Source organism: Homalodisca vitripennis, chromosome X, assembly GCF_021130785.1.
Source record: "Homalodisca vitripennis isolate AUS2020 chromosome X, UT_GWSS_2.1, whole genome shotgun sequence".
NCBI classification, from domain to species: Eukaryota; Metazoa; Arthropoda; class Insecta; order Hemiptera; family Cicadellidae; genus Homalodisca; species Homalodisca vitripennis.
In genome coordinates, this window is record NC_060215.1 from 9,808,312 (window position 1) to 9,835,616 (window position 27,305).

The 27,305-nt window shown below is 32.8% G+C and overlaps 1 protein-coding gene across 8 annotated transcripts in view; it reads right to left on the reverse strand.

The window, feature by feature from the left end:
* The window catches only part of LOC124368664 (cAMP-regulated phosphoprotein 21), a 103,184-nt gene extending 77,136 nt beyond the window's left edge, over positions 1-26,048 (reverse strand). For 5 of the 8 annotated variants that reach the window (XM_046825926.1, XM_046825923.1, XM_046825922.1 and 2 more), the window contains exons 1-4: positions 25,832-26,048; positions 10,684-10,787; positions 8,878-8,975; positions 2,355-2,498 (exon numbers count right to left, since the gene is read on the reverse strand). In XM_046825926.1, the coding sequence (XP_046681882.1) occupies positions 2,355-2,498; positions 8,878-8,975; positions 10,684-10,699 (258 nt within the window). In that variant the 5' untranslated portion in view covers positions 10,700-10,787; positions 25,832-26,048. The remainder of the gene's footprint in view (positions 1-2,354; positions 2,499-8,877; positions 8,976-10,683; positions 10,788-25,831) is intronic. The other 3 variants (XM_046825929.1, XM_046825925.1, XM_046825930.1) reach the window with 3 other exon arrangements.
* Between the last annotated feature and the right edge of the window lie 1,257 nt (positions 26,049-27,305).

The following is a 27,305-nucleotide window of genomic DNA, read 5'->3' on the forward strand; positions in this document are numbered from 1 at the left end:
TAACTTGTTCATCAAGAGCTTAAATTGAAATATAATGTTTTCCAATTTATATCTATTGTTAGGTCTTTTTTCCATTATATTGTGAATATCTATTGTTGGTTGTAAATAATTTAATTGTTGTTTTTTGTTTATAGCTTAAGTATTGTTATCTATATCTGATCTCTTTTCATATTTAAATTATCTATGTATATGTCTTTCTTTTGTATTACAAAACATGTAAATGGGTTTGTCCATCGGAAATGAATAAATAATTCTAGTCTATAATGATTGACAAAGTATACACAATTTGTTTAATAGCTATACAGATTAATATTGATTTTGAACATTAAATTAAACGTAGAATTGTTTAGTTACAATCTTAATCATAATACATTAAGTTTCAGTAGTGTACCAAAATAAACTCAGTTTGAAAGCAAATTTCAATGTTTTTGTAACTGATATTTCCTGTTCGATACATTTTCCCGATAATAACAATTCTTTCGAAAGTTTGCATAAGCAACGATGAAGCCGGACTATATAAATTGGCTTATTATAATCATGTAATGTGTGCAAATAGCAGTTACAGAGCACTAACTATGGTTTAGTTTTACATCATAAACATAATTTATTTACCAACTTTGAACATTATAAACTAAATTTTATTACAATTTATATTGTAAAACTAAATTTTGAATCTAATCATGCAATGTTTCCAGTTTTAGCAACATTTAGATTACACCAACATATAAATAAATAATTTGTAAAAAATAAAAAATTTAATAATAACAAATAAATACAGAAGGTTCTTCTAGAATTATTGATGTACTAGGTCATCTAAAAGTAATACACTGCAGTGTCAAAATAATGATAATGATCAATACAAAAACGTGATGGTGAGTTTTGGGTTGGAGTCACCAATTAACGAACCTATTAGAGTTAGAGACTTGGCTGAAACTAAAATTGGCTATGTTTATGCCAAACTACTTTTTAGACATAATAGGGTGCGAGACAGTGTTCTATTAAAGATCATTACATGACAAGAATGATAGTGAGGATGGGCACTGGGAGAGGGGGAGTAGCAAACGAATTTAATACATATTTTTTAACAGTAATTAATAAAGTAATGAGCCAACGGATAAACCATGATGACTTCAATAATTTACAGTATAAAAATGATTTTCCTAAATATCAACAAACAAGTCTTACATTTTTAAGCCCGGTTCTTCCAGAAAAGGTAGTAGTATTTTAAAACATTATTCATAATCTGATGGTATAAGTGTGAGAATTTAAAAGAAAATTTATCCTAAAAGTTTGAATGGATTTACACAATAAATTTGAGTTTCCAAATAGAGAAATTTCCAGAGATATATTTAAAATAATATGGCATGAACTACAGCTTTCCTTTTATTTATTTATTTTACAACTCAAAGGTTTCGTTGGTTATCGAAATAAACGTCTAGTTAAGTTGTTTTCAAGGCATAATTCTACTCTTGTGTAAGGAATAATAAATAATAAGGCAAATATAAAATTTAATACTTAAGAGCCAATACTACATTTATGCTTGCATTATAGGATAGTATTCATGACTGAAGGTTCTTAATTCCACAGATTGTTAATTACCCAGGCTTCAATACTTCCGTACCAGATACATTTCATATACATCTGTCAGAAAACAGTTATTGCATTTAGACCCATGGTACTCATGCTGTACCATAACTATAATAACGGACTCTTTTCTATTGTTATTATTTTGATGAACTGTTCAGTGTTATTCAAACTAACTACAGATATATGTAAAATGTGTAAAGAATATAAATAAAATGGCGGCTCCTTATAATAAATGAAGAAATTGAAACCAATTGTGAAGCTAATATATACATTTATGTACAAATTAAATACATTAACATTGTGTTTTAGCAACCCAAGGCACTATTAATTCCAAAGCCAACGATCATATACTAATTATACTATTGTTTTTAAAGTAATAAAAATGGCCTTGCATTAATAATATGGTTGTAACCAATGTTTTTGACTGAATTGCATTGATCACGGAAAAAAGGCATAACCAAGGGTAAGGGGAAAACTACTGTACTAGTTATCGAGTAATTAGAAAAATCATCTCAAATATTAAAAAATTGAATCAGAACAACCATTTTATTTAGTGTAAGAAAAACCACACAACTCAAAAACCCACAGTAGTGTAAATTAAACCCTCCTCTATATTATAAGTAATGGTCAACACAATTACAAATATGAAATATAAAACTACAAATAAAAACTACTGATCCACAACAGCTAATCTGTTACGACTACGGTTAATTCTCTGTTCAGATTAGATAATTAATCCACCCAAAATGGGTACAATATGAACTCACCCTACACCTAGGTAGAATGTTGTTATTCGTGGCAGGACTAAAAACTTGGTTGGTTGTGGAGACAGGAGTTGTGGCAGTCTCCGGCTCACTAATGTCTGTGGGTGGTGGAACAGCTGGTGGCTCGGTCTCCTCATCGAAGGTGCTCTTAAAGTATAACAATAACCAATTACATAGTTAGTCGTGGAGACCAGCTCGGATTGAACTATTTCGATGTTCCAGTGAGATATGTTTTTAATATTTTGAGACTTTCCCTTCTTGAGATGAGAAGAAGAAATTTGGATTTGGCAACTCTGTTTAAACTCATTAATGGGTCCATCACGTGTCCGGATCTGCTGGCAGAGATCGATCTAAGAATACCATGAAGTACCAGGTCTACTGAACTGTATGGTAGACACCACTTCTTTCTACACACCATATATTTCAGTATAATGCCTCGTCTTTAATGATTTTGAAACAAGGCATTATTTGGATTTCTTTGAAATGTCTTTCCATTCCTTCAAGAAATAACATTGGAGACTAATCTAACTGATCTCGGCATGCACGGACGCCACATACACACATCCAGACTCATACACAACATCCAGTTGTGCAATTAATTCTTGAATTGGTTTTCTTTCTATTAAATTATACAAAATATACAATTATTTTTCTTGCAATTTTTGTTTCATTGCTGTATTTGTTGTTATTTTTTATTTATTTGTCATTGTTATCTCTCCTCACGTGTTATTGTTATTGCTTTCATAGCTTATTGAATCATGTACTACTTATAGCTTGGTTGTTGTTTTTTTTAAAAATATTTATTGTATTTTCCCTATTCTTACATTTTCCAGTTTTTCTAGTGTTAGACCTATCTTCCATTATATTGTCAATATCTATTATTGACTGTAAATAATTTTTATTGTTGTTTTTTTGAAGCTTCAGTGTATCTACGTCTGATCTCCTTTCATATTTAAATTATCTATGTATTGGTCTTTGATTACATATTTTACAATATCAAGAATAAAGACGTTTATTGCCTTTAAACACAAACAGTGCAGTTGTCAAATTCATAGGCTTATAATTATTTTGCTCATATTTACTAACAATTACAATTATATATATTGTTTAACAGACAATATAACGACAAATTAACAATAAAATGAGATTAAAAAATAACAATGGCCTAATTAAAATATATTATAAACTTTGTTCTACAGATAACACATTAAGAAAAGACAACAAAGTGATTTTAGATTGAAATACTAATACTAAAATAAGATTTAAAATAACAACAAAGACAAAATAAATAAATAAAAAGCTAAATAAGTACAGTAAATAAATAAGTACAGTAAATAAATAAATAAAGTAAATAAATAAATAAAGTAAATAAATAAATAAAAGCTAAATAAATTAAATAAATAAATAAAAAGCTAAATAAAGTTAATAAATAAATAATTGTAGTTTATAATGATTGAAAAAGTATATACATTTTTTTACAATAGCTATAAAGATTAATATTGATTTTGAACAATAAATTAAATGTAGAATTGTCTAATTTCAATCTTAAACATAATACATTAAATTTCCCATAAATCTTATATTGTATGTCCCTCTCATTTTGGTACATGATGTTCGGCTTTTCACATGTTTTGTAATATTTCATTTGCATCCTTGCACCTATGTATACATGTATCTGTGTCAATATTTAAAATAAAATATAAAGTTAACTTCATCCACTAAGCCAATTTCTTTAGCAATTCTAGTGCTGCCTAGTAATTCTATGGATATCCTCCCTTCCATGAATATAAAAAAAGGGCCATTATTTATAACGGGTTTCATCGTATAGTAATTGGCCTAACAATCGCAGGATTATTCAAATATCCTCATGATGTTGCAAAACATTTATTACGGTCCACTCCTTTCTTGAAAATAAAGTAAAAATGCTACATCATCAAGTTTCCTATATTTTTTCTTTTGGTTAATGGTACTCCAAGCTGTATGATGTATTTGGTTTTTAAATAAGATGATTAGTTTTACTGTGATAAATTATGTTAGGTGTACACTCATCCTTCCATTAGAGGTAAGTGAATGCATTTTCAACTTTAAAAATAAATTAGAGTCCTATTCTACCAGAATTTATGAGACTGAGGTAAATTATTATTAAACAATTCAGTTAATATAGAATAATTCACAAAATTGTACTTTGCATAGGAAAATATCATGTTAAGCATGAAGTACGCCTGCATGTCTATGATAATACAATGGAGCTTTATTTTTAACAAAATTTTATATTAATGTAATTATTCATGTAAGTGAAACATTGAAAATTCATACTTTTTTTAGTGTCAATTTAGCTAATGGTGAAATTTGGTATTTCAAGTTTCAAGAATACAGGACCAGATTGTTAAATACCAATAAAAAAGCAATGTTAACCCTTTTACTGCCACAGACCTATGCAACTTACGGCACGATGACCACCAAGTGTTAAGACAGTTGACTACCTATCCTCAAAAATATTAAAAATGTGTGAACTGGAAACGACAAAGCCACTAGTACATATAATAAACAAATCTCTCACTCAAGGCATTTTTCCCACAAAACTAAAACAAGCTAAAATATACCCTAAACACAAACAGGGAAGTAAAACAAAAGAAGAAAACTATAAACCAATATCGCTGCTCTCAACTTTTTCCAAGGTAATTGAAAAAATTGTGCTAGTCAGATTGCTGGACCACCTCATCAGAAACAGCCTACTACCAGAAGATCAACATGGTTTCATAAAAGGCCGCTCAACAACTACTGCCACAATAAACCTGGTTGAATATCTGATACAAGCAATAGAAGCTGGGAACACAGCAACAGCAGTGTTTCTTGACTTTAGTAAAGCTTTTGACAGCATAAGCCATGAAATGCTAATCAGAAAATTACAACAACTGGGAATAAAGGGAACATCACTGACATGGTTTGCAAGCTACCTAAAACACAAAACCCAAGCTGTAGCAATCAGAACAACCTGTAATGGAAAAATCCAAACAATAATTTCAAACCACCAAAGCGTACAAAGAGGAGTCCCGCAAGGATCGGTCTTAGGACCTATCCTGTATATTCTATTTGTCAGTGACTTCCCTTCCTTCTTAGACGAACTCTATAAAACACTGATGTATGCAGATGACACTGTGCTCTTGAACAGAAACAGTGAACCTGACCGTCTGGAAGCTGAGTCTTTTGATGTATTTAACAAAACAGAAAAATACTGTCAACAAAATGACCTTGTCCTCAACAGGAAGAAAAGCCAACAGATTATCTTTGGACGAAGAAAAGATGAAGTAGTCCCACTGCCAGAACTCTTGAGGGCTGAAGAGGCTAAGTACCTAGGTATAACCATTGACAACAAATTATCATGGACACCTCACGTAAACGAGCTATGTGGGAAGCTGACCTCAGCTCTATACGTACTAAGAAGGTTGAAACAAATAAGTGGTGATGACACAGTCAGGACAGCCTACTTCGCACTCCTCGAAGCACACTTAAGATAGCAGTATGGGGTGCCACCTCAAAATCAAACATGCAAAGAGTCTTAATTCTACAAAAGAAAGCAGTCCGTATACTGGCTGGACTCAATCCAAGAGACCACTGTCGCAGAGCTTTCAAGCAAAATAAAATACTAACTGTCATTTCTCTATACATAATAGAAACAGTAATGTATGCCATCAAGCAAGAACTTGAAAGAGGTTACAATGTGCACACTCACAACACAAGAACAGCCAGCCACTATACCCTACCACAACACAGATTGGCACTCTTTGAAAGGCAGCCAACTTATAAAGGGACCAAATTCTTGAACATCCTGCCCGAAAAAATAAAAAACACTAACTGTACCAAGGAGATGCGGAACTTGCTAGTCAAATGGCTCCTAGAAAGACCCTTCTACTCCATAGAAGAATTTGAGAACTGGAGAAGAGAACCCCTACAAGACAATGAGATCTACGCACCATGACGGGGACGGGACAACAAGCCCAACTTCAAGGAAGGAAGACACATATGAATATGACTCATGTACTTTTCTCTATGATAATGTACACAGTTTGTAATAAATAAAAAAAAAAAAAAAAAAAAACTACCTGAAAGTTACCAACCCTATGCTACAACTGATGAACACCACAGCAAAAATCTGTTGGAACCATCATAAATCCACTTGCTAGACCTATAATTTTTGTTTTGTTTTATTCATTTCTAATTGTTTTACACCTATATATAAAGTTTGAAAAGCTTATACCTGCTTTTAATTAGAGTAAAAAAACAAAAAAAACTTTTCTCTAAACTTTTTATTTTAAATTTAGAAAAATGTATATGCAATTTCGTATTATAAGTTAACTATATATTTTTGTAGACATATTTATTTTATGATAGTACAGCAACAATTTAAGATAAAATACTAATAAATACTGTAAATAAATATGAGTAAAAAATAACTAAATGTGGATTTTTGACAAAAACTATTCTTTTTAAAATAAGCAATTTCTTATTGTTGGGTCACATTTGCACCATTTAGGTTCTTATACTGTGTATGTTGGTGTTAAAAAATTACATTTACAGTAGAACCCCTCATATCCGGCCACCACGGGACCGAGCCCCTGGCCGGATAACGATTCGGCCGGATAAACCAACCTACAGTACACAACACTTGACGAAACAAAACAATTGTACTGTACTGTACTAACCGCACTGGAAATAATCAACGAACTGTTTACAGGTTAAACCTATTAGCTCAACTGAGGACAACACAGGAAAATGTAAACAAATAGATACACCAAAATAACGCAAGAGTCGTGGGAGACTAGTGCGTGCAACTGCGCGTCTGCAAGCCGTGGTAAATAAATTTCGATATTGGCTTCCGGAAAGTGGCCGGATAAACCGAGGTGCGGTAAAACTGAGGCCGGATATGAGGGGTTCTACTGTACTATTAAAAACACAGTTTATAACAATAACTTATAACTGTGATTCTGAATAAATCTTTATTTAAAATTTTAAAACTATAGCACAATTTTATTATTGCTATCCCAATAATCCAAAGTTTAGAGAAAAATGGAACATAATTTTTAGTGGAAGTTACACATTATAAAAACTAAAAGAATAAAAATAATTTTGAATTCTATTTATAAATAGTATTTAATAATGCTGACATATGCATTCAGGTGGTGCGGCACAATGTACTTGATATTTTTGTTGGCCTATCACTTTTATTTAGTTGGTTCTTTACTATATTTTTGTATAAATTTTATATTTCCCAATAAAAAATAACTGTGGGGTAAAAATATACACAAATCAGATATAATCGGCCCGTTGCGGAATTTGAATCTGAAAGCCAATTAGATAGGTCAATGGTGATGCTCAGAATAAATTGTAACGCCAATTAAATCGACCCATGGCAGTAAAAGGGCTAACATTTTGATATGGTAACACATATTTATATACCTACTAACTCATGTTGACAAGATCCAAATTTGGAAAACAAAAAGAGTTTAAATTAGGCAAAATACAAGTACTTCACTGCAAGACAATAATATGTATACAATTTTTTTATTTCATCCGATATAATAATACTATATATTGAGTTTTGCTTCAATGACACCTATTATAATATTTATTTAGTTTTGTGCATGCCTGAGATTATGTGAACGGTAAAATCTTCATCAGTTTCACGTGAAAATGCAGAAGTGACTGGCGATGTGGGTGAGTAACAACTGTTAATAAATTACTTCATTTGTTGTTATACATTTTAGGAATTTTATTGAGGAATATTGTGAAGACTGAATTGATTAAATAAGAAAACTAAGCACTTTTTCTATTTCTTCAAATTATAAAAACAAAAATTATCTTGTTATAAATTTGACAAATACTAATAATAAATTTGAGTGAATACTAATAGTTATATGGTAGTATATATTTTTACTAATATCTTTACTGTTTTTAACACTTAATATTTTATTGGCATTACTTTATTAGTTGTGTATTTATAATTTTCTGCATACATAGTAATATTCAGAGAATAAACTAATATATCGCATTAGCTAAAGGACTAAAAAGTTAAAGACGATCTTACAAACAGGTTTAGGAGGTAGGAGCTAAGCTAGTGGACTAATTGACCCTCTTAATTGTGTTAATGTAGCAGAGAGGGTAATTGGGCCAACACCAGCTGTCAACCTTCTTTAAAATATTATAGAAGTAAACCTGACACGGCTCTAATGTAACCTAGGTATCTCTGAAATCAAAATGATGCAACACGAAAACAACTAAGAACTCATTGTGTTGTAGAGAGTACGTTTTGAATATCTTTTTCACCTGGCTGATAAATGAAACTATTTTATACAATTTACTGAAATTAAACAAATATGATTGTTGAGCCAACAATCCAGTTCACTAACTCAACCTCTTTATCACTAAAGAGGGTCATTGGTCAATTGACTAAGTATATATTACATAACTTCCAGAAGGGTCTTTGGTTTAACAATGAGTGGTGTAATGAAACTGCTTCCAAGCTTACCTGATTTGACATAGACCATTGGGTCCTGGCAATCGAGCTGGAGTGTCGATCCATGGCTGGTGATGTTTGGGATCCACCCTGAACTATTATGCTTGGAACTGCAACATAACACAATCTCCTTAAATTATGCTGACAATTTAACTAAAGAAAAGCTAAAATGGCCACTCCAAAGTGATGAACAACCTTCTTAGTGGTATACACGTTGTGTTAATGAACTATAAATAAAATTGACTAAGTAATTTTCATTATTTAGGATTATTTTCACATTTCTCTTGATAAAAATGTTTCAGCCCTTGTTTGCCCCACTAAAACTGGGGAGTATGACATGCGGTAAGTGGTGTATGACTAGTGAGTACAACAGTAGCGTTCCCCGAGTACTGGTAAAATCGTAAAGAAAATGCTTCTCAGTGGACATCTCAGCCATGATACTACGGACAATCATGAAGAAGTGCAACACAGGGCTATGAGTTTTGATGTGTGGTGTCTTCATACTCCAACACATGCTCCAGTCAGTGTGCCCCAGAAGCACACACAGTACCTACTCTCCCATCTAGACCTACACTTTTCATGCACATACAACTGGGAACTGCTGGGTCCAAACTTCTTCCTTTTTATTACCAACTGAGGCTATGCTGATCTAACTGGCTTCTTCCCTATTATTTTAACACTTTTATACTTTTGTTTCAATAGACAGTGAAGATATTCTTAGACTCAGTAAACCGTACATCAGACTGTTTTCTAGTCTGGTGACTGGACATAACTCACTTAGTTACCATCTCTTTAAGATGAGTATCTCTGAGTCTGAGACACTTCGCTTCTGTAGGGAGACCAAGGAGACTGCTATACACATAGTCTGTGACTGCGGAGCAATTATACTCAGAGCAGGTGGATACACCTGTAGAGGGCATTCCTAAAACCTGCTGAGGTGAAATTTTACCTCAAAAGGTTTTTAGTACTTTAAGTTATCTACAAGATTTCACTATTCTTTCTCTAAATATTAAATACTCAATTTAAAATATCATTTGGTTTTTTTAAATTCAGAATATGCCAAAACAAAATGTATTAGATTATTAACAACCCAATATCTTTTATCATATTTTAGTATCTGACAAAAAGCAATATTTAGAAGCAATGTAGACACATACATGAATTCTCATAAGACCAACAGTTTGGACTCTGCTACAAATTGATATTTCCACCAACAATATGTATAGTAAAAGACACATGTATGAAATTAACAATGGGTCAATTTTTGTAACAGATTTTATTCAAATCAATAATATCTTGGAACTGGTAAAACATTGCAGAAATCATAATCTTACATTAATGGTCCAATAAGCCTGATTCTTAGACCATGGTTTATAAATATCAATAGGATAATTTTTATACAAATTATGGGAGGAAAATTTTTTCATTTAGAAAGCTGGACATCATTTTTATGGGTCACCAATTGTAAATGAACTGATGGTTGTAATCAGTCGCTGGTTTTGAGCTTGGGTCTACAAATCAACCAAAGACTGACTATCCTTGTCAAATTCAACTTCATATTACAATTTTTGCAAGAGTATATAAATATACTAGCTCATATGCTAACCAATGACACCAACATTGTTGTAGGAAGAAAATAGCGTGACACCAAAATATTTTGCTGGCATTGAAGAAGAGTTGGAACAACACAAAAGCTGATTTATTCCTATAAGTGAAAAGTGCTGAAATGGGTAAAAAGCGTGACAAGTAACAAGCATGACGAGTAGCAAGCGTAACGAGTAGTTGGGGTGAGTGAGGGAACGACTACTCAGTACTCACTCTCCAGTTTTGCCATTGTTTTGGAAGTGGAAGGAGGTTGGAGTCGGAGTGTCAGACTGGGGTCAGAAGAGCTGCCTGCTGCTCACCACATATGGATATTTCATCTGCACAGTAACATACAGACTATAAACATTTGTCTGTATTTATTATTTTTACAGGACTGAGTTACTTAATAGTTTTAAATGGAAATACTTTATGCATTATAACATTTGTTAAATAATGGAGTTAAAAAAAATTTTCATCCAATTCAGTTTGGAACATTTGTTGAATTCAAAACACCATCACTAAACAGTGCTGTAGGAAATTTTCTATTACAAGGAAACAGATAAGATTGTAAAAACTTTTAAGTTTTCCAGTTGATGCTTTGTCAAAAAATTGTTCTAACAATTTATAGACTTGAGATACTTTGGTCTTGCTTTGAATATCCATCTTCAGTAAACACGCACTAGGCAGAAAATAATGATTTATTTTAAGTTTTCGTTTAACGTTTCTTGTGTTTTATCCAGATATCTCAAGATTTTAATTGTGTTAGTAAAGCCATGACACAGCATAAACCGGAATACTTAGAAGATAGTTTACATCAGTCACGTAAAAGCCTAAAACTACATATGTTACACACAAACATATATACATATCAATGAGTTCTTTGGAAACTGACTTAAAATGAGTAAATGAGGTCTATCACTATCTTACCGAAAATAAACTTTTCACTTCAAATATAATTTTCTAAATAATATTTTGTTATAGTACGAAAAAGTATCAAAATGCCAAATCTGTTAGATTTTGTCCCTTCATTAAGCAATAATAAATATCAGATTTGTTTCATATTTTATCTCAAGGTTTACTCTTCACACCCAAAATAACCCTGGAAAGATCAACAGATTTGTATGGCCATTATAAAATCATGCACAAAAATCCCCACAATATTTAATTTCTTAACCTTTTTTATTTCATTCCACCACCAACTCACTAAAAAAGAATTTTAGCTGACTTTTGGAACATGTAGATCTGAAAGAAGGGATTTTTAGATTCATATCCGTTTGAAGAGTCATACTTTACCCCCTTCCCCACCAGAATAAGCTCATAGAGTGTCTAATACTCAGAAGCACCCTATATACAGCTGGACACCTTAGATAAAACAAAATCTAACTATATATGTCTTATATAACATATTGATTAGGTTTTCTAAATTTTTAATTGATGGTCGCCTAACAGTGTTTTATAAATAGTAAAATGTTGTTAGTTGTGTCACATTATTTTGACCTCTTGATGTTGTATATTTAATAAACAATTTAACCAAATATTTTTGTACGCATAAAGTTTATTTTGTTTATATGTTTATTTAGCTTTATCAAAGAATTCTAAATTGTTTATAAATTTTTGTTACACTTTGAAATCATAATTTTGTCACAATTTGAATGCAATAAAATCTAATCTTTTCTTATGTTGGTATCTTATCTATCTGGTTCCAGACAGTTTTTAAAAATATATTGTTTTTCCACTGCATAAAAAAGAAGATACAAATTCTTTAGCAAATTTATTGCTATTTCTCATTGTGACAGTAGGCCATCTAGAGCCAATGGTCGCAACAGGCTTATACTGTGGTATGAAATGTTTTTTATATGACGCTACAGCTCTTCATGGCTAGTTAGATATGTAGGGTGTTCACAAAAAGTGTCACGAACTGCTAAAAATGCCTAGAAATGAGAACAAGGTAAGACAGGTGGGTAGTAGAGATTTGTGTTGATGTAGCATGTAGGGACATAATTTAAGTTTTGCCAGACTATCCGAGGCCTGCTCAAAATGCCTGGAAAAGAGATCAAGATGAAACAGGTGGGTAGTAGAGATTTGTGTTCATGTAGCATGTAGGGACATAATTTAAGTTTTGCCAGACTATCCGAGGCCTGCTCAAAATGCCTGGAAAAGAGATCAAGATGAAACAGGTGGGTAGTAGAGATTTGTGTTCATGTAGCATGTAGGGACATAATTTAAGTTTTGCCAGACTATCCGAGGCCTGCTCAAAATGCCTGGAAATGAGATCAAGATGAGACAGGAGGGCAGTAGAGGTTTGTGTTGATGTGGAATGTAGGGCAATAGGGCAGTCCCAACCTCCTGCCACCCACTACATTACCTCCCCTTACTCTCAATCAATACATGAATTACTCCCTGTGAACAGTGTGGTCAGGTTCAAGGTTGTATCACCCATTACCAACTTTGGCATAGCAAGCAATAGTGTTCAATAAGTTCAATCCTCTTAAACACATTTTAAATAATTGCATTAAATAAAACTACTCTCTCTAATATATCTTAAATACATACATATATATAAAGAAAATAATAAACATGGCACCTTTCATCATTTTTATTGCTTGCACGTATTTTGCCAATTATACCATGATGATATATGGCACGATGATAAATTAATATCAGCACAAAAAACCAAAAACAAATTATAACACATACGGTGGTAATATATATTGAATTAAAAAAACTCTTCCTTGATAAATTTTACTTTAATTTGGCATTACTTTCTTAATTTTGATACTGTTCAAATATTAGATTTCTTTAGAGCTTTTCATTGTATTTAACATTTTAATTGATTCTTATAATTTGAATAAATGTGTAGTTCTTCAGAATATAATTTCTCTCCCTTTTATTAAACTCAAAAATTTGTTACGTTTTCTTCCATACTTTTATAGTTGTAACCTGTTAGTAAAAGATGCTCTGAACCATAAGATACATACTGATTGTGTTGTCTGATTTTAAGGTTTGATTATGTTCCTTATATTTCAAATAACTCACAAAATATGTTAAACATGTCAAAACGTTTTGTTTTAAAACACTGTAGTAGGCTGTAGCTTCTAAACGAGTAAGTTAAAAAGAAAATTGCCAAAAATAAAAACGTTTAAAATGTTGTTCTATGCCTAAGAAAATATAGGTTGTCCCATAAGAAGAAATATTTAAGTTGGCCACCGTATTTGGTAAAGGCAGGCAATTTTTAAATTCCTAATTCACGTTTTTAATTCACAAAAAGTAGGCGTAGTCCACTTATAAAACTTTCCTGTAAATTTTGTCGTTTTTGAAATACTAATAATGGCACAGTTAAAATGGACACCCTATAGATATATATCAGATACAGATATATATATAATAATTCCTAATTCATATTTTTATTATGTAAAAACACACACACACACACACACACACACGCACACAAATAATCTCAGGGTACTTATAATGTTTATGTTATGAATATATTTTTGTACAGAACTTTATTTAAATGTTCTATTATTTTCAATATATTTTTATGGAGGATATTATTTATATAACAATTTAGACTGAATACAATAACATAGTTAATTAATAAGTAGTAAACCAAAATAAGAATAAAAATACCATGTTATTTTGGGGGTTAAAATATCTGATTTTATTTTAGTACTAATGCATTTATGTTGAAAATAATATTTATAAACTAATTAAACTTAGTTGCTTTTGTGTTTTATCATTTTTTCAGATTTAGTACAATGTCATGAATGTGACCACATTGTTCACTCACAATACGTCATGTATTGATTGAGAGTAAGGGGAGGTAATGTAGTGGGTGGCAAAAGGTTGAGACTGCCCTATTGCCCTACATCAACAACAACACTACTATGCACATCACTACGTCATGGACGGATTGTGAATAAGGGGAGCTATGTAATCTATGCAAGAGTGAAGGAAAAGGATTTTTCTGGACATTTGCCATCATTCAGTGAAACAAACGATTAATTTAATATTGTGAACAATTTGACTCATACAATCATGTTAAATAATTATTTGAAATTATAGCTCTAACATTAATTGTTTTAAGTTGATTAATGTTAATAAATATAGCTGTTTGACATAGCTATAAACAAAGACAGTTTATGATTAGTTAATTAATTATTTTTAATTTCTTAAACTGAAAAACATGGTTTTGGCTCTCATGTGCAACAAACAACTTAAAACTTGCATAAAAGTAAATCCTATTCATTCTATCAATTAAACAAACCTAGTAAAAAATAACCATTCAATGATATGGATAAACATATTTTAAATCTTACCGAAATGACTTGCCAAAAGAAATAAAAATGCAAAAACAGCTTATTATAGAGGGCAAACTATAAATTCCTTGAATAATCAAAAACCGTTTTGGCAAGTTACCAATGACATCAGTGGTGGGGCACGATACTACACTCCATTCTCCATTCATAACAGTGGAATTTGTATAGTACTGGAGATGTGCTTGAAACGTTAGTTTCAAAATTATCTTATAGTAAATAATCTTATATCAAAATCGCAATATGGATTTAGGCCAGGTAAAAATACTTCTGACGTCCTTTTTTGCTGTCGATAAAGATATAATAGACTTTTTTAAAGAAAATGATAAATTCTTATTTGTTATTATTGATATAGTGAAAGCTTTTGATTGTTTTAATAGAAATTGTGAGTTGTGAGTATAAATAACATTAACAGTGCATCTAAGGAAGTAAATTATGGTCTGGTTCAGGGAAGCACACTGGGCCTGTTATTATTTTTAGTCTATATAAATAACTAAGATAAATTGAATCTTAGTTAGTAGTTATATCTTAGTAGAAAACTACTCTTGTTTGAAGATGATAATATTTAGCGGTAAAACTTGACATCAGTATATGAAACCGCTTTGTGAGAATTAAATGTAATAAATAAATGGTTTTATTGACGACGTTTTAACCATAAATGTAAGTAAAACAAAACATAACTCATTCAATGTGAATGGACTACCTGCGGATCTACAGTTGCAGTTACAATTGTGCGGTGACTCGTTTAATACTGCATGCAATTGCAATCTGATAAAGAGGGTGGACCAGTACAAGTATGTTGGTGCAATCATCTATCTGCATATATATAAAATTATTATTCCAAAATAAGAAAATTAATTTACATAATTTCTTAAATTAGGGAAAATTCTAATTTATATTGAGTTAAAAAACAGTTTAATGTGTATGTAAAATCCGTTATCACAATCTGAATGTACAATTTATTATTATCACATGGGAAAGGCCTATGAAACCATACTAGTAAAATTTAATGTTATTTATTAATTAATTATCCAGGCAGATCTTAATAAGGAAAGGATATTATCCATCCATATTTTTTATAGATACTAATATTATTACAATAGAACAATAATTTATTAGGACTGTACTGGTATGCACTGGTATGGAATCTGCAAGATGGTGGCAGGTGAGAAGTGTATGTGTGGTGGCTCGTGCTAAAAAGTAGTGTTAGATAGGCAAAATGCTTTAAGAAATCTGAAAAAGTGGTGGCATATTGCTTGTGCAAACAAAGTACTGACTCTGCCTCTGCAACTGATTGGCATCCGTCAAACGAATCTGACTACCTACTATGCAATCCTTAACGTTGTCGTGACAGAATTAGAAGAAATAAGCAAAAATAACCCTAGATATGTCTGTCTGAAAGGTTAAGTGAACTTGAAAATGAAAATAACGTATTTAGGACACAACTAAATGAAATTATGCAGCATCTTCATCTCAACCCTAAAATTGAAACATCCACAGACGAATACAAAGGACCGAATCGTTTTCACAGCAATTTAGAGAGAGAGAGAGAATTATTCCTATACTTCATAATGCCAAGTAAATCCTGAAATAGGAATGACACATAAGCCTTAGTGTATGTGTATATGAAAACACCAACGATAAAATAAAGACCCCATCTTATGTAAATATTATTAAAAATCGAACTTCCAAACGTCTTAGGAATAGAATATGCCAAGATGTAAATAAGCAAAATGTGGAAGTTGCATCCAGGCATGAGAATGAGCAGAATAGTACTGCAGTCGCCATCCTCCAGAGTGGCGTCTGACCTTCTCTCACCAAATAGATCAATGTCTTCTCGGGTTATAGGTCTGATCACGGGACATGGTCACCTGAGGAAGCATCTTTACAGAGTTGGCATCCTTCATGAGGATCTGCTCTGTAGAATGTGTGATGAGCAGGAATAAACTGCTGAACACTTGTTCTTTGACTGCCCTTCAATAGCAAGGGAGCGGTAAGCCATCTTGGGTAGTTTGGACAAGGATGGTGAATTTCCCCAGGAGGACCTGATAGGTTGTTTTTGGCGGTTTGTGGAACTAAGGTCTCATGGTGTGCTTCCGGGGTGCGCATAAGGCCCTTGAGGCTTAAGTGCATGGCAGTAGGCTGCCCCATAGAAGAAGAAGAAGAAGCAGCCAAGAGCTTATTAGTGAAAAGGACAGTACTAGGACTGATACCTGTTCTTTGGTTGCAAGTGACAATGTTTCTTTTTCAGAGACAGAAAATAAGCTATGAATATTGGTAAGCTGTTGGGCCTAGAAGGAAAAATGTGAGAAATAAAACAAGTAATTCTGGCAATAAGCTGAGGGGGTGAATGTAGCAAGGCTAATCTAGGACTAAGCAAAAATAGGGTAGGCCTATACAAAAATTTCAAAGGTCATCCAAATACAAAAAGAAACACTTTATTCTAATCGGTACAGGTGATAGTGAGGTCATCAAACCTTTGTCATGCTAGGCAAAGTCACTATGGGAAAGATGACTTTAGAAGTTTTGTAAGTAAAGCCTTTCCCAATATTGGTTTTAGTATTGAAAAACTTGATAACAAGGGAGTAAATAAGAGTTTCAAGCTAGAAATAGAATTTTTACATAAAGACAAGGTTATGGATTGTACCCGCTGGCCAATCAGAAACTCGCGAATTCTCAGAGTATCTTATTTCCTCAATTAATTGTCTAACGTTCAACCTAGTGATGTTTTTCCATCTAGCCTAATCTCTGAAACAAGTATACCTAGGCCCAAGTTAAATAAGACAAGACAAATTATAACTCAGACAAGGTAATAGTCAAAATAAATGTTCAATGACAAAAGTGGAGGTTCTATCTTTCTTTATATTGGAAACTCAATATACTGTGCGTCTCAGAGCATTAGCTAGTTAAAGATGAAATGTATATTGGATTTTAATATTGAAGATTTAGTTTTGACAGATGCCTATTCTAGACAGGAACATAAAAATGAGGGCACAGCAGTTCATCTAAAAAATTATTTTAGATATAAAAATTAACTTTGAAAGATTTTGTAAAGAACTAACTTTAGAAATGTAGGTCTCATGGTGTGCTTCCGGGCTGCACAAAAGGCCCTTGAGGCTTAAGTGCATGGCAGTAGACCACCCCATAGAAGAAGAAGTTTAGAAATTGCCGTTATTGTGTTCTTGAACTCTATAATGATCATTTAAATTTACAACTTTTCAGATGGTGATTTTGATGAGTCTGTCCAACTTCTGGACATATTTTTTACTTTTCTTTCTCTAAATAACGAAAAGCTTGTGGTTTGTTTAACAGTTTAATCACGTAGTTTAAGACACAATATTTTGTGTACTACTTTGTATTTTTTCATTTATTTTATCTTTGCAACACTTAAATCATATGAAATATAATTTTAAATGTCCATTTTGTAATATATTTTAATAATGAAAAAAAAAATTCTAGGTTAATCCAGAAATTACTCTGAATCTCCCGGAGTAGCAACGAAGGTATGTTTAGGTATGTTTTAGCGCACACTCTGTCAGTTTAGTGTGAACTATTCTCAAAACATTGTTCTAACAAGCATTATTGTTATTTTTTTTTAGATCAAACAACCCTCTCTTGAATTCACTATTATATCATTTTACAAAGCTAACGATGGTGCAACATCAGATGTCAAATAACCAATAGGCTACGACATTGAAGATGTGCAATACACGGCCACAAGACCACAGCGCATATGTAGAATAAAGAAATGTTGCTCTGTGCTAGAAAAGTAGTTCCATTTGTATTGTGAATGTTGAGTTTTTCAGTTCATTTACCGCTTAGTGTAACATCAGATGTCAAATAACCAATAGGCTACGACATTGAAGATGTGCAATACACGGCCACAAGACCACAGCGCATATGTAGAATAAAGAAATGTTGCTCTGTGCTAGAAAAGTAGTTCCATTTGTATTGTGAATGTTGAGTTTTTCAGTTCATTTACCGCTTAGTGCAACATCAGATGCATCTGATGCTGTCACAGACTTGACTCCTGGAATCTGGAGTCATGTTTGTCTGAAGAGTTCCAAACTAAAGTCGTCCTAAATTCAATATTCATATTGAATAAACCCTTCCCACCATGGCTATGTTATGTGTAGAAAATTCAATTGCTCTACCGTTCTTTGGAATTTCCAGATTCCAGGAGTCAGTTATGTGACAGCATCAGATTTCCGATGAACTGGATTCAGTTTAGAAGGTAAAGTGGAGCTGAACTCAACATTCACGTTGAATCAACCCTTCCCACCATGGCTATGTTATGTGTAGAAAATTCAATTGCTCTACCGTTCTTTGGAATTTCCAGATTCCAGGAGTCAGTTATGTGACAGCATCAGATTTCCGATGAACTGGATTCAGTTTAGAAGGTAAAGTGGAGCTGAACTCAACATTCACGTTGAATCAACCCTTCCCACCATGGCTATGTTATGTGTAGAAAATTCAATTGCTCTACCGTTCTTTGGAATTTCCAGATTCCAGGAGTCAGTTATGTGACAGCATCAGATTTCCGATGAACTGGATTCAGTTTAGAAGGTAAAGTGGAGCTGAACTCAACATTCACGTTGAATCAACCCTTCCCACCATGGCTATGTTATGTGTAGAAAATTCAATTGCTCTACCGTTCTTTGGAATTTCCAGATTCCAGGAGTCAGTTATGTGACAGCATCAGATTTCCGATGAACTGGATTCAGTTTAGAAGGTAAAGTGGAGCTGAACTCAACATTCACGTTGAATCAACCCTTCCCACCATGGCTATGTTATGTGTAGAAAATTCAATTGCTCTACCGTTCTTTGGAATTTCCAGATTCCAGGAGTCAGTTATGTGACAGCATCAGATTTCCGATGAACTGGATTCAGTTTAGAAGGTAAAGTGGAGCTGAACTCAACATTCACGTTGAATCAACCCTTCCCAACATAACTACACCATTTATAACATTTAAAAACTTATTTGTTCTAGAGAATAGGTACAATAACGTAAGTAATGATTTTTAATCTGGCAAATAATTTCATATATTTAAATCATCCATCCAGTAAGATTTACTTTTCTTGAAATTAATGTTGAAAGCCTATACAGTTACTAAATGGTTGTGTTTGTGAAAAACAAGATTTTGTATGTAAGTTATTAAGAGAAGTAACTCTTTAAATTACTTTTTCTAATGATAATAATAGCTTATTTAATTATTTCTTCTTTCCGAAACCTACAATTATCTCAAGTGCTCAAAAAGTGTTCACTTCAAAATATATTTCAATAGTTAAATAAATTAAGTAGATATATCTCGTGATAAAAATAGTGGATAGGGAAAGAGGATAGCATTGTTTGATTTGTTTTTTGGATATTCTTTCTTTCTGACACCTGTTTTCATCTCAAATGCAATAAAAACTGTTCACTTTTACATATAATTCAACATTATAAAAATAAAAGTTACTAGAGTAATTGCAGAGAATTGGCCATACAAATTTAACATATTTTACTGATATGTACTATCTCGAGGGATGTTTATCGTTTGTCCCCATCAGCGTTGGGCAACATATTGCTTCTGCAGTCCTCACTGATGGCCGGAGACACTACTGCAAACTAGTTTGGCTGCAGTATGATAAGCAGCCAACACTCAAATATTCAAGTTTACCAAATCAATTATCGATCAAAACTATTTAAATGCTGTCAGACATGTTTACCCTGTTAAACAATTTAAGTACTACACTGCTCAAACTAAGTATAAATAAAGTTGTATTATGTTCTAAATTCTAAAATGCATGTATTTTCTTTACATATGAAAATATAGCTTCACTATAATACAATCTTAAAAGTCTATAATGTAATTCTTTGTGAAATTTTGTTCCAAATTAATTCAAACAAAGATAAATCATGTGTATGGTTTTTTTTAATAATGGAGCTAGTGCTGGGAAATACTATTATTTGTCAATAACCTATTAGAAAATAACGTGTTGAGATTACCAGCCGATCCAATCTCGGTATAGCATTATGCTGTTACTAAGTTGCAAGTAAGCTGAGACTAAATCCACATATGTCGGTCTATTTATACACAGAATACAAACATTTAACTAACTCAATAGAATGTAATATTTAAGACTGATTTAGACTAATAAAATGTTATACTGGTTATTTAAATTTTTCAATATACAATACAATTAATTGGTTCTACTCAGTCCCTATCAACTATTTTATTATTAGGCTATAGATACGTGCGTTCGGCTATAGATACTGACCTAAGATCATGTCCCAGATCGTTTCCTGCATTTCTGGTGAAAAAGAAAAACATCTCTCAAGATAGTACCCACATTCAAACGTAGATCAAGTAGAGCACTTGTAGAGGTTATCTTTAACTTTGGTAATAAGAAACGTTTTTTAAGCAAGGTCCGTTTGTACATAAGTTCACGAGAGATTATTTCAAAAAGTAAATTTATTTTCAGAAAGTATATATTTCACTCTAATTATTAACATTGTTCTAATGGTATGGAGCTGAATGCTGGCAAATGTGTTGTACTATCTTTTAAACGTGGTTCTAACATCATCTTAATAGACTATTTGCTGGATAATGCTCCACTGAAAAGAGTTGTTAAATTCAAGGACTTGGGTGTGTTTCATTCATCTTCTCTCAGTCCCTACGATTACATACAGCATATAGTTTCTAGAGCCAACTCGTTGCTTGGATTCATCTTCAGGTCAACTAAACACTTTGTCTCGCCATACTCTATGGTAATCTTGTACAAAGACCTAGTCCGCCCTATTCTTGAGTATAGGTCTATTATTTGGTCGCCTTATCAACTCAACCATGTACACAGTCTAAACAATGTACAGAAACGCTTTGTCAGGATGCTTGGCTGCCGGCTTGGCTGGACCTATTTTAGCACTCCCATTGCTGAGATTGAAAACCAATTTGCTCTCCGTCCACTGGATTCGAGGCGTCAAATCACTGACTTGGTTACGTTATACCAGCTAGTAAATGGATTGATTGACTGCCCAGTTCTACTCAGCAGTGTTGATCTCTCTGTCTCAAGAGGAACCCATTCCAGAACGATATTTCAAAGACGCCATCGTTCGACTTATTACTCCTATCACAGCGGCCTCTCTAGACTCCTGAGAACTGGAAGTGATATTGCTACTCATGTAGACTTTTTCAATGAATCTGTTGTGTCTTTTAAATGTAAGGTAGCTTCCATTATTTGATATGTAATTCAGCTAGCCTACAGGTACTAATGTCAGTCTTGTTATTTATTTTCCTAGTTTAATTCAATATTGTTTTGTTGCCATTCGTTAAGTAATGTATCTATTTGTTTCATATTTTGTTATTGTTGTGTAGTATTTATTAATCCTAGTCATATTCTTGTTACTGTTGTACTTATATATAAAACTAAAACACTAAGTTACTCTGTACTATTCTATTTGTATAAATGGTGTGTACCGTTGAAATAAATAAATAGTTGCCAAGTTTGTTCCAACACCTATCCTCTTAGCCAATTAAAAAATACCCTCTTCATAAAAACTTGCCACCTTCAAGAGTTCACAGCCGTTTTCACATCGTTATCATCATTGTAACGGTTCCCACTGAGGTGTTGTTTGAGGTGGAGGAATAGATGGTAATCGCTCGGCATAAGATAACGACTGGGTGGTCAAAAACTTCCTTGCCAAAACTTTTCAACAAATCCCGGGTCTGACGTGCAGTGTGAGGTCTTGCATTGTCATGGAGAAGGATACTTCGCTTTTTGTCTGCATGTAGCGTCTTTTGTTTTGAATCACTCTGAGTAGCTTTCTCAGGGTTTGGCAGTATGCTTCTAAATTGATAATGGTTCCTCGTTGCATGACGTTGACCAATAAAACACAATGCTATCCAAAAACACCCATACCATGATTTTGCACTGGGCCAGGCCCTGTTTGGCCTTCACATTTACAGGGGAGTGTGTGTGTGTATCTATTCCATGCACTGCTGCTTCGATTCGGATGTGATATGTAAAACCCATGTTTGTCTTCAATTACGATCTGACTCAAGAAGCAGTCACCTTCTTACTGATAACAAAGCTAAAACTTCATTGCACACTCAAACCTTTGGTTTTTGTGGTCCTCTGTTAGGAGATTCGAGACCCAACGGTAGCACAGTTTCCTAAACTTTAGGTGTTCAGAAACATTGTTGTAAAGCACTGATCTCGACACGTCAGGTCCATTGTTTGAGAGACCTGTTATAGTGAAGCGCCTGTTCTCACGAATCCACGCTTCAACTGAAGCCACAAATTGTCTGTAACCAAAGAAGGGCGATTGGAGCAGTCCTCATCATGGACGCTGTCACAGCCATCTTTGAATTGTTGTACCCGCTTACGCACTTTGCTTTCACTCATATCGTATCACAGTTCACTTTGCAAATCTGTCGATGAACTTTTGCAGCAGGCAGGTTCCTTACTGACAAAAACCGGATAACTGAGCAAACCTCACACGCAGCGGGCAAGTTGATAGTATTAACCCATAGCACACCACTAATAAAAACATTAAGTTTCTTATAACAAAAAAACAAGTAAAAAAATTGTTTCTTTAAATATTTACTGAAATATTTAAATATTAAGTCATTTTTATTATAACTAAATTATAAAAGGTAAAAATAAAACAGGGCATTTTACTTAAAATTAGCGTATTTATTAATAAAAATAAAAAAGAACTCATTTTCAACCATGATAAGCATGGAGCGTGCACCAGGCATTTTGAAGGCCTTTTGTGAACTAAAAAAAACTCCAATAGACATAATCTATATCGGATAAACGAGTTTCAACTGTATTTACTGTTTTGGTCAAAGTCTACCATTCTAATATATCAGTCTACGGCGTGGGAAGGGTTAAATATTTTTAAATCACAGAACAGAACCGTTCAGGTTAGCTACAGAGGTGAACTGAACACAATTGTTCCCGAGGCATGCCGGTACATGACGCATGTGCTCGCTGTTGAATGCACGCAAACTACTAGTGTCTACAACAAAACGGACCTTACTTAAAGCTACATTACAGACTATTTTACAAACTGTGAAAATGACACATCATTACGATCAGTTCTTTCTTTCTATGTCCAAAGAGGAAGCAATGCCAACGAGGTCTCTCTCTCTCTACCTATCTACTATTTATTATAGGCTATACAATACGTTTTGATTCATTTATCATTAATATCTTAGTAGTAGTACCAAATTTATAAATAAGTTTGACGAGCTTGAATTTCTGTACAATCTCGAGGGATGTATTCCTTTTTTCGCCAAAAGAGTGGAGGGGCACCGAAAGTGCAACTGAAGTCCGCACTGATGGCCAAGGGCATTTACGATCGGTACTTTCCCGACATAAGATCACGTTGGATGATCTGGCAAGTGATCTGGGGTTAAGAAAATACCAATCGGAAATGCCCCATCAGTGCGGAACTCTGTGTCGCCTTTGGTGCCACCCCGTTCTTCTGGCGATAAAAGAAAAACACTCCCCGAGATAGTACCTAAATTCTAGTTCAGATCACGTGATCGCTGGTTTACATACTTTATAGTCTAATAACAATTACTAGATAAGGACAAAGTGGCCTTCTCACCGTTATTGCAAACATCACTTTCTTTTGGAAGGTACAAGACAAGAACCAATCATCATAATAACAAGTACTTTTCACATTAAGTAAAATAAACTATGTTCTTCCTAATAATATAGTTTTTTTATGTGCCCGGTAAGAGAAACCCTTCCAAAAATAGTGGCCTCCAGATAATACAAATTACCCATATTTACGATAACCTAATATAAACCCACTTATATTGCATAATATTTCCATTCCTAGCCTCATTGCTTGCATGAAATCGCTGCTACTGGTTACCAAGTAACATAATACCAGAAAGTCGTGAGAACGACAAATATTATGCCTGGTCCGGTAATAGGTTCTCATTGGACAATATGTTGCTGATACTAATACTGCCGATCTGTAATGGCTGCAAGTACAATGGAAATGTATGTTACACTGTTTCTTTTGTTACATTTTATAAATATACATAGCCTACATAGTTTTTTATTTATCTTAAAATTATTACTATGTAAGATATAGAAACAGCCGAAATATACTGTAATTTGAAAAATAGTAGAGTCACGCTAATCCAAACTAGTTGGGACCAAACACTGTTCAGATTCACGGTAATTCGGAATAGGCGGATTTTACGAATAACATCGACATAACGGCGTTGATCGGTTCATGAACAAGTGAGTCATTAGTCAAGAGCAGTTTAATCACACTCAAATGCTCTTGACATTGCCTAATGGTACATCAAACAACACGCTTCATCAACACCAAATGAAGTTATGTTTCAGCGGCAATGGCGGAACATTGCATCCTCCTGTTCGGAATAACCGGATTTTTTGGAATAGCAGGACTCTACTTTACTTGTAAAGTAATTTAAAATTATTACTTTTTAATGTACAAAAACAGATGAACTATACACTGTAATTTGAAATCTCTATAACATAATTTGGTTAAAACTTGTTGAGGATTCATTACTTATGAATATTCAAGTGTTGGACAGTTATTATACTGCATCCCTAATTCCTTTTGAACAAACCAACAAATAGTGTGAAGTGGCAAAATTAAATATTTATAAATCACAAAACTAAGTGGACCTACACTGCTAGTCTACAAAGTTGATAAGTCACTAACTTATAATTTGATGAGCATATCCTGTTCTCTAAGAATGTTTACAATATAGAGCGAGTCCTTTATATAGGCAATCAGATATTATTTGAACAAAAGAATGCTAAAATGACTAATTACACTTTATATAACTAGTAAAGATTAATTAAAGTTCATCATACTTGATTGTCCCCAACAAACAAGGCAACCCTACCTGTCTCACAGATAGGTTAGGACTCTGGATGTTCTAAGTTATTAATGTTTGATAAATAAAACGTACGCCCTGTTCTCTATATATATATCGTCCAATAATCAAATATATATATATATACTTATAATTAATAGTAAGGTAATGTGTATGTTTGAAAAATTAACACAACTAACTCTTACTTACCCCGTAAATGAATGTCTCGTATAACTAAGCCACAAATTTACAAAAATAGAAGTTTAGTTATTATCATTTAATTCACTTATAGATGACACATTTAAATTGTACAAAGCAAATAGTAAAACGCGCAAGTAATATTGACTGTTCACCACACGCGATTCAACACCGTATTCAGATCGCAACCAACACTTCCATACTTCACCCCTGAACTAAACTGTCCTGTCCTAGATCAAACGTTTACCCAACGAAAAACAGTCTCTTTACCAACCAGATTCAAAAGTGCAACTTATAACTGTCATTTCCGTTTGCGACATCCGCTTGTTCGTTTAAATAATTATCGCGCCATATTTTTGAGATACTATTCAAATTCAAAATTTCTTTATTCAGACATGTAACAGATTACAAGAATAGCTTCACAATAAATCTCAATATAAAATTATCAATTATATATTAAACATAAAAATCAGTTTGACACTCACTGAAAAAGTAAGATTTGGCTATGTAGCCTTCTACAGAGTAAGTTAAAGCAAAATTTACATTAAGGCAGTTATTAGTTAAGGTATTATTAGGTAATTTAAGGGGATTTTATACATTTCTAAACATACCCAATAATACTTAAAAGTTGTTTACATATTGAAACAAAAAAGTCTTCAAAAGAATACAAGGGTAACGTTAATAAATAGTCTATAAGTAGTTTTTTAAATTTTTCATAATTTTGCTCATTTTGAATATTGAGAGGAAGGTTAAAAAAAATTTTGTGCCGATGCAACTAGTTTTCTTTTCATAAAACTTCAGCCTATGTTGTTCCACATATCTGCTACGTCTTGAATTGTGATCATAATAATTATTTAAAATACTAATTGGGTTGTTGTATTTTTTTAAACGTATAAAACAGTTTCATAAATGTATAGATCATAATATGTTGAAGAAAAGTTGAGAAAAGTATGGTTTCACTGTATCTCTTTGTTTTAGGTTAAAAATTATTCTTAAAGCTTTTTTAGTTGTAATAAGATTCTGTCCAGATTTCTTTTAGTTGTGGCGCTATGTTTTACTATTTTAAATTTTGAAAAATAGGTTCTAATGTAATTATATTGACTTCCAGTTTAAAATGTGTTGAATTTTTATTTAAATAAAAGTCTTGATTTAGTTTTTCCAGCTGTTTCATTTAAAACTGAGTAAACTTTCATCACTCTCATGGCCGTAAATAGTATCCATTAAAATAAAATGCTTCACGAGTTGTAATAACAAAATAGTGAACCTACACGATGCATTCTGGAAGTAGTCACTACTGTAGCAGTTCTATTGATTATTATTATTATTATTTGAACTATTAGCTGTTGATTTATTTTAGTGTATTTACATCATAGCAATCTACATACACAATTGATTAATTGTACATTTATTCAAGGAAAGTAATCCTCATATGGTTATCAGAATGTGCATGTTGAAACAACGAATTATGCATATTGAACATTTTGTT